Below are 12,274 nucleotides of genomic sequence, written 5' to 3' on the forward strand. Positions count from 1 at the left end.
TTAGCTTAGAAACTTGGTCTAGTACAGTGGTTCTTTACTTGCCCAGACTCTTTTTAAGGGTAACATTACTATTGATTTCTTACATTTTTTTTTAATTTAGCATTTAGCAAATCTATGCTACTCTTACTTCAGGTGTTTTTTGTTTTTTTTTTTTTTTTTGGAGCAAAGCTCATTTAAATCAAATACGCCCCATTATCTAGTGCATAATATATGGAAAGTCAAGTTCATCATCATCTCATCTTACTTGTTCCTTGCTCTTTCGGTATCACAGCCCCCTGGGGTGTTAGAACAGGGGAGGACTTCATCACCAGATTCTTCTCTCCACCACTGCCCCTCTCTTAGCAGAGGAGAAAGCTGGGGCCGGGAGGGGTTAGGGGCCTTGGCCACCATCACACCACCACCGTGTGGCTGAGTCCTGGTGCCTCTCTCCCTGGCTGGTAATATTCCACTTTCCTTTGACCCCCTTTCTAAGCTGTCACCAATTCCTGTTACTGTTGTCATGAAATGTCCCTTGTTTTCCTTTTCCCCCACTTCTTCCTGTCTGATGCAGTCTCTAACACCTCACAATGGCAAAGGCCTGGCAGAGAACTTGGTCTCTGAGGCATCCATTATACCAGACTCATTTTCTCTAATTGCCACTGTCAGCATGTCACTCCTCTTCTGTGAGGCTGCCAGGAGCTCCCTGCTTCCGGTGGCAACGCATAGGCACACTTCTCCTTGTGTTCACGGCCCTCCTTCGCTGTGTACACCCGGCTTCCATGCCATCTTCTCCCCAGGAGCACCAAGGGCCCACCACGGTCCTCTCTGGGGAGGTCCTCTGCACGAGTCAGCATGTTTCTTTCATGCTTTTAGTTCATCCTGCTCCTCAGCTTCCAGTTCTCTTCCTGCCATTCCAACTGCACCAGGTCCTTGACTAATGTTCCTTCCATTATAACATTGATGACGACAAAAATGGCTCCCCGGCCGGGGCCACTGTCTGTGTGGAGGATGTACGTTCTCCCGATCTCTGCGTGGGTTTTCTCTGAGTACTCCAGTTTCCTCACGCGTCCCAGAGCTGTGCCTGTTAGGTTTGTTGGCGCGTCTGCATGGCCCCGGTGTGAGTGGGTGTGGGGACGAGTGTGCCCTGCCGTGGGACAGGCCCCAGCCACTTGTGACCCTGAACTGGAGTAAGTGCGTGAATAATTATCATACTTGTTTTCATTAATCTTTTTAAAATAGATGTATAGCTTAAATTTATTTCACTGTTTAGTATTAGAAGTCTTTTGGTCTTTAGAAGTTTGATGTTTTTGCAACCAGAAATATGCTGTGGGGACTTAACTCTCATATTAATCAGCCTATGGTAAAATTGGTTTCGTTATAGTCGTTTTGCTTAAAGTCACAGTTTCCAAGGACCTATCAACCATGTTAAGCGAGGACTTGGTGTTCTCTGTTCTTCTAGGCCAAGTCCAGGCTCTTCCACTTTTCAGTGTTGTCTCTGATTACTGCAGTGACAACCCGCTTATCCCTTTTATTCCCACACTTTTTCTTATTAAATCCTACCACATAGCATTGGACATAATACCCTCTCCAATAGGGTTCTCTGGATTTTTCTTGAAATTACACTGCCTTCTCAGTTATGTTTAATGCTCCTTGAAGGCAGGACTTATGTTTATATTTTTCTCATATACAGTAGTTCTCCTTGTCTACAGGGGAGACTCTCCACTGTGGATGCCTCAAACTACAGATAATACCGAACCTGGTATATACCATTAATGTTTTTTCCTACAGATACATGCCTGTGATAAAGTTTAATTTATAACTTAAATACAGTAAGAGATTAACAACAATAATAAAATAGAAAAATTATAACAATGTACTATAATAAAATTTATGTGACTATGATATCTCTCTCCCTCTCTTTCTCTCGCTCAGAATGTCTTTTTATACTGTCCTCACCCTTCCTGTGATGATGAAGGGATGGAGTGGGATGGCATAAGATTTCATCACGCTGCTCAGAATGACATGCAATGTAACACTTATGAATTGTTTATTTATTTTTGAAATTTTCCATTTAATATTTTCAGACTGCAGTTGACCTCGGGCAACTGAAACTGTGGAAAGTGAAACCTCAGATAAGGGGGGACCACTATATTCCATTTTTTATAGTGCTAATAAGTGGTCAGTAATTACTACTTATTAGGGGCTCGTTGAGCTTTTAAAAGATGTTGTCCAGAGCTACAAGCGGTTCAGACATTTGACAGTGTTTGCAACTTGGATCAGGATGCGTTGTTCATATTACAGCACAGTGTTCTGTCTTCTAAGTGTTGCTGGGATCAATTGCTTTGTGTTAATGATCCTCTGGGGGATTGTCTATAGAGGTATGGTGCTCACACTAACAGTTTGACTTGGGGATCAGTGGCTGGGTGGCAGGGAGTTGGGGGCTTCCCTACTGAGAACTGCACACCTGCCTTTCGGATCTTATAGTAGGTAATAGTTACTCGAGAATGGATAGGAATAGCATTATCCTCATAACTCTGGCAGAGTTTGTACACACAGTGTGAAATGTAAATTGGCCTGTCTTCTTTTCTGCTCTGTGTCCTTGAGCCAGTAATGACCTTGGTGCTCTCTTTTCTACAATAGTGGCACAATATCCTGAGATTTAATCTGATCTTTGTCTAAAATATTTTTTCAAAATCCAGTAAGTACTGTATCCTTTCCAAAAAGATACACGTGTTATAATAAGTTCCTGGTATTGGAAAAAGGAGAGTTATTTAAAGAAGACTGTCTCTGCTTTCAGAATTTCTTACGCCGCTTTTCCATGCCTTCCTAGTTTTCGTGGTAGTCGTTCCCACACTGAGGCAACTACAGATTTCATAGTACTTTGGACTCTGCGCTTCCCAAGGCACACTCCCTGCGAGAATTGCCTCTGCTAAAGGCTCGTAAATTTGGAATTATTTTTTATTTAATGTCAGCAGGACTAATTCCACCCGCACAAAATGATTTGGCCTTTTCCCTCTTTGGCACAAAAGAGAATTGGCAGAGACTCAGATGAAGGTGAAGTTGACAGGCTCTGTCATGGTAGGGAATTCATTGACCATAGGCTTTTATTCCCCCTGTTAACCTCATGTTCTGAATCCTTGCCCCACTCAGAAAGTCTTCTCTTCCCACCTAAAGATGTTTCAGATCTTTCTCCCTTTGTCTCCAACACACACGGTGAGATGCTACCTGACTTCATTTACAGAAAGTTACCCAACTGGAATCACTTTAAGTTTTTCTGTTTTTTTGTTTTGTTTTGTTTTTAATTTTAGGTGGATGGAACTCTGCTTAGTTGAAGAATTGCCACCAACCACTGAACTGGAAGAAGGGCTCCGGAATGGGGTTTATCTTGCAAAGTTAGCCAAGTTCTTTGCCCCGAAAATGGTATCGGAGAAAAAGATCTATGATGTGGAACAAACACGTTATAAGGTAACCAAGATCTAATTGGTTTTGGCTTCCAGCTAAAAGTGAAAGTTTGGTATTTCATTTCCTCTCCCTTCTTTTACTCTTAGTGTTTCTGTAAGGATATTGTGGGAGAGGGGGTGTCCTTGGTCTTTGGAGCCTGTTAATAATCATTCCTGAGGCAGCAGCGGTTTTAAAAAGCAAAAGTGTTTCTCTTTCTGGGCTGAAGCTGAAAGACCTCTGGTTTGTTCCCCTCCCCGCCCCCAATTCCTTAATGGAGGTTATTTGTGACTTTATTAGTGCCAGTTAGGGTAAAAGTAGGGGCACACTACCCCTTCTTTTTTACCACCAACACGGCTTATTACTCCCCATATTCTCATTAGTGAGTAGAGTGCCCAGCTGGGACTTGAACTTGTGGCCCTAAAGAGTTAGGGCCAATGTGATAAAACTAGTAGTAACGTTGATCAGCTAAGAATACTTTTCCATGTGGTGTTTAAAACAAAATAAAACTAACCTTTTTGTATACAACCAGTTTTAAGAATTGTTTCATGGCTAATTTGGAAGGACCAGAAAATACAGGAGGGTGTCATGGCCCTTTCAGAAACAGCAGCAGCAGCAAAAGCACCGTTACTTACATTCGGAAGAAGCATGGGGAAGAAAACAAAGTCAAAATAAACACCAATCTTAGAGTAATAAAAATCTTGATCTGCTAGAGATATGTATCAAAGTATTATATGTACAGATAAAATGATACATCTAGGATTTACTTCAAAATAATTGGAGGGAGGGTAAATAAATGATACAAAACTGGCCATGAGTGCATAATCATTGAGGTTGGATGATGGGTATGTGGGAGTTCATTATACTATTCTGTCCACTTTTTTACATTTGAAGAGTTCCATTAAAAAGCCAGAGGAAAAAGTAAACACCAACCTAAGAGGCTTCTCCATTGGAGAGGTATCTTCAAAAGGGAATTTAAAAATGTCTGGTGTTGTATTCTGGAACACGTGACCTCTTATCTACTATGGGTCAAGGTTTCTGAAGCTTCTTGGAAACTTGATTCTTTGTTTTCTTAATACATGTGGTTCTTGATATCAGTATTTTCTATCTGTAGATTTTCAAGTATCCTTAAAAGTATTCTCTTGCAAATAAAGTTATCATGCAATTGCAGGGACAGTAATTGAGGATAGTTGAAAAGGGAATGATTTTCCATTTATTGCATGATTCACACTACCTTTCAGTCCTTTAAACAAAATATATTTTAAAAATATGTGTATTGAATTTATATCAAATGATTGAGTAATCATTAAGGCTAACTGTAGACAAGATCACTTGACAGATCTCTTGTGAGTCTGTTTTCCTAGCCTAATCAGAAAGGTAACTGAGCAACAGTTTTTGCCTTGAATAATGTTATAAATAAAAGTGTTTGCATTTGTTAAAGTAAATTTGAGTTCATGAAGTCATGTGTTTCACCCCAGAGACCCAGTTCATTATAGCCTTTCAAAAGACTTTCATAAAACAATGACTTAGCCAAAATTAAAGTTTTAAAAAACTTTTTGAGAAGTATTTTTAGAAATTCAGACAAGCACAGAAAAAAACCATCTGTATCCCTCCTCCACAAAATAAGCATTTGCCCACATTTTAGACTATGGCTTATCTTTTTTCCATTGCTTGTATTATGGTTATTATTAAGGTCCAGATCTGTTACTACTAACATGCATGTAGATTTGATGGTAGGGTTAGAGTGTAATTGGGCTAAATCCAGGCTGCGTTGAAAGGAGATTGTGGGTAATTTCTTTTGGCTTTGTGGACTGTGAGAGTCTGGCTGGAAAGGTAGGCACTTCCTGGAAGGCAAGCGTCAAAGCTGAGTGTGGGTTAGGTCTTGTTTCTTCCTGGCACATCATGTGCCTTGAATATAGGTGTCTCCTTCCAGATCAGCTCTGGGCCCTCAAGGCAGTTGCCTCCTGGCAGCTTTAGCAGGTACCTTCTGCTCTTGGCATCAGAAATCCTACTGTTTAAATGAACAGCAGCTTCTCTTTGGGATGGGCACAGGGGAAATATTTTCAGTCTCTCGTTGTGAAATAAAATACCCACAGGGCCTAGGCAGGTGATGACATCCCTGAAGGAAACATGATGAGAGAGGGAAGTGTCCTGTTTTGCTGTGCCCTCAGGCCCCTGGAGGGCTGGGTGGCCCCACAGTGATGCTGCTGGAGGGCCAGGAAGAAGGGAGGCAGTAGCAGGGAGGTGCTGTTGGCCGCGGCCTGGGGCTTCCCCCTCCCCCATGCTGCTGAGCCAAAAGAAAAATTGGAAACAACCCCTCTGGAGTCACTGGAGAGAGAGGTTTTTCCTTTTTTTCTTAAATCCCTGAAAGTGCCTAGTGTTCTCGATGGAAATTTTTAGTGATTTGCCAAGTAATCATAAAATTTTATTTTAGGGCCTTCTCATTTCTATACAAAAATGAAAGGAGACAAATATTAGTGAGCAGGCAACTCGACTTCCTGTTCTGTTCTTCAGAACTAAAGCCCGTCACGTGGTGCTTTCTAAGGAGCACTAAATCACGGGGCTGAGGCAGAGATGCTGAAGCACAAGGGAACACTCACTCACCCAGGCCCAGCCCCTGAAGTGCCATCTGGAAACCATGAATTCCGTGAACTTGGGCTCTCGCCGCAGGGTCTGCCTAGACTGCAGCCATGAAATACGACCCGCTTGTTAGGCACAGGGTCCCCAGGGCACGGCTGTGTTCCTGATCCCTGAAGGACTCAGTGTTGGCACCAACAGCTCTGACAGCCATCAGTTAGGCAGACAGGAGCTTTCATGCCGCCCCGTTATCTTTGTCCGCCAGCTTATGTGCAACTTTGGTCCCTCATTAACTTAGGGTTAGAAAGATGTCCTAAGTGTTAGAGTTAAACCTTCCAAGGCCTGAGTTACGTGACTGTGCCATGTGTGCTATGGCACCTGACACTGTCTTGGACATGCCGTAGTGCATTGTAAAGAAGGCAGGAACCGTGTACGCCTGCTCTGCCCTGTCCCCAGTGAGTGGCTCAGGGTCTTGTCCATAGTGGGTGATTGGGGTAATGGCTGTTGGGTGAAGGAATGAATGACAATAGTATCCTGTAAGCCAAAGTACCCCATTTCTTTCTTTTATGCTTTATTTGGTACTTATCCAGTGTGCTTGGAGTGTGATCCACTTCCTCTAAGTATGATGCTCAAACCTCCTGCAGAACCACCTGATGTGTGTGTGTAAAAATTGGACTCCTTGGTCCACCCCGGGCTGCTGAGTCAGGTAGACTGTCTTGACCTGAGACTCAGCAAGCTATATTTTTAATAAATTACCTACAGGTGGTTCTTTTCTTATATACTTCTAAGGTTTAGGAACTGTTACTCTAATACATAGATAAACAGTAATATAATACATTATAATAAAGTTGTAGGGAAATAAAAAGTTGTGCCACGATGGAAATATATAGAGAGTAGAATTCATTCACCCATGCAACACTTACCAACACCCTGCATGCCAGGCACCGTTCTGGGCACTAACGGCAGGGTAGTGAGCAGGGCAGACACAGGCCTAGTTTCATGGCACTTACATGGAGAGACAGACTGTAGGGAAACCTGCAGCTGTGAATAGTGATGAGCATCTGAAGGAAGTGGAAGCTGGCATTATAGACAGATAGCAACGGGCAGGAGACGGGCATCTCTGAGGAGAGGTTTGCTCTGAAGCTGGAAGATTGGGAAGAAAGTCATCTTTGTGCAAGTTACAACAGTCCAAAAAAATAGCTTGCCCACAACAGAGTGGCTGAAAGGCTGCAGAGAGGGACAGCGGTGGGGGACGAGGCCAGGAGGGAAGCAGAGATGACGCCATGTGGCCATATAGGCTCCAAGAAGAACCTGTGATTTCATGCCAAGTGCAGGCGGCAGCCATTGAAGCCGTAAACAGAGACATCACGATGCGACGTGGTACAGTTTGTGCTTTAGAAAGATCAGTTGCTGCTATGTGGGGAATAAATAGGAGGGAGGATGAGGGTGGAGACAGTCCATGAGGGGTAATTCAGTCCAGGTGACAGGTGGCAGTGGCCTGCACAGACAAGAAGTGAATTTGGAAAAACAAAGGGTGGATCCTGGAAGGGAGCTGGAAGTGGACGGATGGCCGTGAGGAGAAGACAGCTGGGTGGACAGTGGGGGGCGACTGAGGGGGAGGGAGCCATCCTGTCCATTCTAAAGGGACTGTGGGATGGTTAAGGGCCAGGAAGCTTTCCATGGTGTGGGCTTGAGAGATTAGAGAGTGCTCCCGAGCAGACTGGGCTGGGCAAGAGAGAGGAGGAAGGATGGGCATTCCTTGGAGAGAACGCAGCCTGACTAGGCTCAAAGATAAAGAATGGCGTCCCGGACAGCACCTTGATAATTGCAGGCTTATAAGAAATACTGTTGAATATTTAGGTGTTACTCAGATAGGGAAGGCATATGCATAGTGGTTAGCAGAGTGAGCTATAGAATCAAAATCCTTTAGAGTCTAGCTTCACCACTAACGTAGCTTCTCTGAGCCTGTTTCCTCACCTGTAAAGTGGGAATACAAATTGACTATCCCTAATCTAAAACTCCAGAGTGCTGCAAAATCTGAAACTGTTTAAGTGCTGACATGATGTGCAAAGGAAATGCTCATTGGAGCATTTTGGGTTTCAGATCTTCAGATTAGGGCTGCTCAACTGGTAAGTATAATGCAGATACTGCAAAACTGGAAAAAAATTCCAAAACACTTCTGATCCCAAGCATTTCAGATAATGGATACTCAACCTGATAACAATACCTGCCTTTGTAGAGAGGTTGTGAGGAGCAAATGTGACCGTCCATGCAAGGCACTTGGCACAATGCCTGACAGATGTAAGCACCCGGTGAGTGTAGACTCGGCGGTTGTCCGGAGGCACCTGAACAGTGAGATGAACATAATCTTTGTTCTTGGAGTCAGGGGTTCTGCAAGGGAATTTTAACCCTGAGCCTAACAAGTTAGGTTCTCAAGTGTCTTACATACTTGTGCCCTTAGTTTCCTCATCGGTAAAATAAGCAAATAAGGATAATTACTGATTTCTATGCTCCCTCATAGTTTGAAATGTTCTTCTGATATGGAGGAAGTCAGCATCCAAAGAATAAAATTCCTCATCTCTGAAATTTAAACTAGAAGAACCAGTTGGCTGGTGTTACAACAGCGCAGCAGTGGAAAATTAGCACATACTTTCTGGTTCTATACCCGAAAGAAATTAGGTAGATGGAACAAAGCAACCCCTGGCTAAATCTGATTGTAGACATTCACCTGGTATAATATTAATATATAGGACTAGTGAAAAAAACTCGATAAAAATAAAGATAATGGACTGAGAATATTTTCTGTCTGTTTTGAAGATCATTTTCATTCTAATTGAAGCAAATTCAGTAGACTGAAGATGTTATTGCTGCAATTCACTCCCCAAAGTGTACTTCTTAAATATGCAAACATGAACCCTAGGGGTCCAAAGTCAGCGTTTCTCAGGTGTTTCAAATGGATGAAGGATTTGAAATCTGTCATTTCTTGTATAAATATGACCAAGTTAACCACTTTTTTCTTTAGTGCCTCTTAACATGAAGTGGTAAACCTTTTTCTGACATTGAAAATGATAAAAGTTTCATACTCATTCTTGTAGTGAAATAATTATAATAGCTAACGCTTACCGCATTCTTAGGTGTACTTTGCAACTAAATACTTTCTGTTTTTTCTCAATTTAATTCAGCAACTCAAAGGAGCATTTTATGGCTGAGGAACCATGGTTCAGAGAAATCTGGGACTGTACTGAGATTATTATACTTAACTATCTGGGACTGTACTGAGATTATTATACTTAACTAACATGACCAGTTAAGTTAGATGGGTGTATGTCTTTGTTACATAATTTGGGGTTGTTGAAGCCCACCAGCCAAAGACCCCAGAAATCCACCTGTGGCCAAACAAAATTAGGTTTATTTAACGTGTTGGGGTAATAAAAAAGGCAAACGCATGGAGCCACAGAGAGAAGCAAGGGGCTTAGTGTAGATTTGGACTTGTTCTGGGTGATTCTATTAATAAGGATTTAAGGAAGCAAAGACCAGGTTTCTTTTGGGTGTTGCCAGGAAGCAGGATCAATTTGGTGTCTTGATAATCTTTATCTAGGAAGTAGGAAGATTGAATGGGGACTAGATTGTCACCAGTAAAGAAACTAGAGTAGGTCATGTTGTTGGAAGAGGAGGATATTTAGTTATTTTGTGATGCCCAGAGTCCTCATCTTTGTCTTGGTTTAGGGTTAATTGCAAATTGTTTCTGTCCTGTTCCTCCATGGCAGAGTGGCACTGTCTAAGATTTGTTTGTGTCAAGCAAAAGAAATGTATCCTGAGTTACGAACACTCAAGCACTGTGGTCCGATGTTAAATCTTTGTGCTCTCATTCTTTCTCTCTTTATTCCTTTTCCTCCCTTTCTTTCCACTCTCCCTTCCTCTAGCTTCCTCAAGCTCATTTTTTCTTTCCCCAAAATAGACAAAGGTTGTTAGGTCCTGTGTTCTTCTCTGGGGGGGATTAGCATAGAGAAGGTTTTCAGATCCAGGGAGACCTAGTCTTGAATCCCAACTCAGCCACTTAACAGCTGTTTGACTTTAGACAAATGACTTCATCTTTTTGGCCTAGTTTTCCTCATCCTTAAAAATTGGGAATGATAATTACCTTGCAGGGTATTTTGAAAATTTTGGATAACTTACATAAAGTACTTGAAACACAGTCCAGTCACAAACAGTGGCCACCATTAAAAAGGCATAAACATTTGTCAAATGTTGATTTGCTTATACTTTATAATTTCTAACAGCCATGAAAATACCTTTTATGTAATAAACTATTAGATTGTCGAAGGTCACAGAAGGTGGCCCCACAGAAAAGCCAGACTTTCTGAATTCTTATCAACCATTGGATGTTAGTTATATGATGAACTTTTCTATAGTTACTTTTTTGTACATTTATCAAAAATGAAAAATAACATTGTGCCATGCATTCGATTAATAAAAAATATAAGATCATTTTAAAGCTCTTTGGTTCATTACCTGATAGATCTTCATGAGATACAGGCAAGAATGCTATACTTACAGACTGCGGAAGAAACGGCTATCTAGTTAGGAATATAAGGAAGAATGGAAGATGTAGACTATTTTTATTATACAGGTAGGAAAAGATCTCATAAAACATTTCTGCTGAAGGTTTACTTTTTATAGAAGGCCAAAATTAGGGTTAAATTATAAGAAGAGTATATATTCAAATTACCTCTATGGGATGGTTTCTGTTTTCATCTTTGTATTTTGCTACATTTTCCAGGTTTTTCTACAGAAATATTACATCATAAGAAAATAAAAGCATTTAGTCTTCTAAAAATTATTTCTGCTAAAGTTGCTAGGCTTCTCGGCCAGGGTTGCCAAAACCTTGACACCGTGTGTACACACGCCCACGCACATATACACGTGTCTCATGAAACATCCTTAGGCGTGTTAGACATTAAATGGTTTTTGAGATTCTAGTTCAGAATTTACGTCAAATGTGTGAATTATGGAAACTGTCATGGTCCATCACAGATGGATGGGAAGTTGCCAAGATACGGTTCAGTCTCCTTTATTGTGTCTTTATATTTGCTTTGTGTGAGCATTAGTAACTGTTCTAGACGCACAATTGAAAAGCATCCTGCTAATGAAGAAATTTGTTACAAATGACTCACTTTTTGTGTGGTCCCTTCTTTCCTTTTTCTTCCTCCCATCCTCACGTTAGAAGTCCGGCCTTCATTTCCGACACACGGATAATACCGTCCAGTGGTTGAGAGCGATGGAGTCTATTGGGCTACCCAAGGTAAGCCTTTAGGTGCGGGACCCTGCAAGGCAAAGGGGTGGTGCACACACGCCTCGCTATGGAAAATGATTTGGCAGATTGGGGTATGTTAACATGGGAATGAGAAGTGTGAGCACTAAACAAAAATACGGAAAGGCCTATACAAAGTGATATATGGCAAGAACTCAGAATGAGGTACGTGCAAGATTGAGAGCTTGTACACATAAATTAAAGTGTGTGTAAATTAAAGTGTGTACAAATTAAATAGAATCAGAACAAGCTTTAGCTGGTAGATGGTTGATTTAAAATAGCCAACTCTCTTTTTTATATTGCTATTAATATTTATACTTAAGAGTCTAAGTCTCGATCACCATATATCACTATAAATTATCACAATTTTTTTAATTTCAGCATATTACGGGAGTACAAATGTTTAGGTTACATATATTGCCTTTGTCCCACCCGAGTCAAGCATGTCCATCCCCCCAAATTTTTATAAATTATTATAAGTCATTGTGTCATTTTAAATTTGAAAGGCCTGGTGGGTGATAGCTTTTAATCCTGAAATAGCTCTCCCAAATAAAATTCATTCAGCAAACACTCAGTGCTTGTTAAATTTGAATAGTAGGCACGCAAAAGCATGTGAGAGGATTAGACATGTGGGGGAAATGAGGAAATAATTATATTTGATAAAAATTGTAGAACTATTTTTTAACCTCTTATTTTGAAATAATTATAGAATCACAGGAAGTTGTAAAAATAGTACATCTATGTGTATCCTTCATTCAGCTTCCCCCAGTGGTAGCAGCTTATAACTGTAGTACAATATTAAATTGACATTGGTGAATTAACATAAACTAGACCACAAACCTTATTCAGTTTTATCATTTTTACATGCATTTGAGTGAATGTGTGTGTCGTTCTGTGCAGTTTTAGCCTGTGACTGGATTTGCATAACCATCACCACAGTCAAGAAGCAGACACCAGAGAGCAGGGGGC

At 41.2% G+C, this 12,274-nt stretch overlaps 1 protein-coding gene across 1 annotated transcript in view; it reads left to right on the plus strand.

Annotated features, from left to right (window-relative positions):
- Window positions 1–12,274, plus strand: part of IQGAP2 (IQ motif containing GTPase activating protein 2) — a 278,338-nt gene that overhangs the window by 132,892 nt on the left and 133,172 nt on the right. The window contains exons 3-4 of the mRNA XM_069492248.1: window positions 3,288–3,444; window positions 11,219–11,296. Coding sequence (XP_069348349.1) covers window positions 3,288–3,444; window positions 11,219–11,296 — 235 coding nt within the window. The remainder of the gene's footprint in view (window positions 1–3,287; window positions 3,445–11,218; window positions 11,297–12,274) is intronic.

This window comes from Eulemur rufifrons, chromosome 17 (genome assembly GCF_041146395.1).
Source record: "Eulemur rufifrons isolate Redbay chromosome 17, OSU_ERuf_1, whole genome shotgun sequence".
Lineage (NCBI taxonomy): Eukaryota > Metazoa > Chordata > Mammalia > Primates > Lemuridae > Eulemur > Eulemur rufifrons.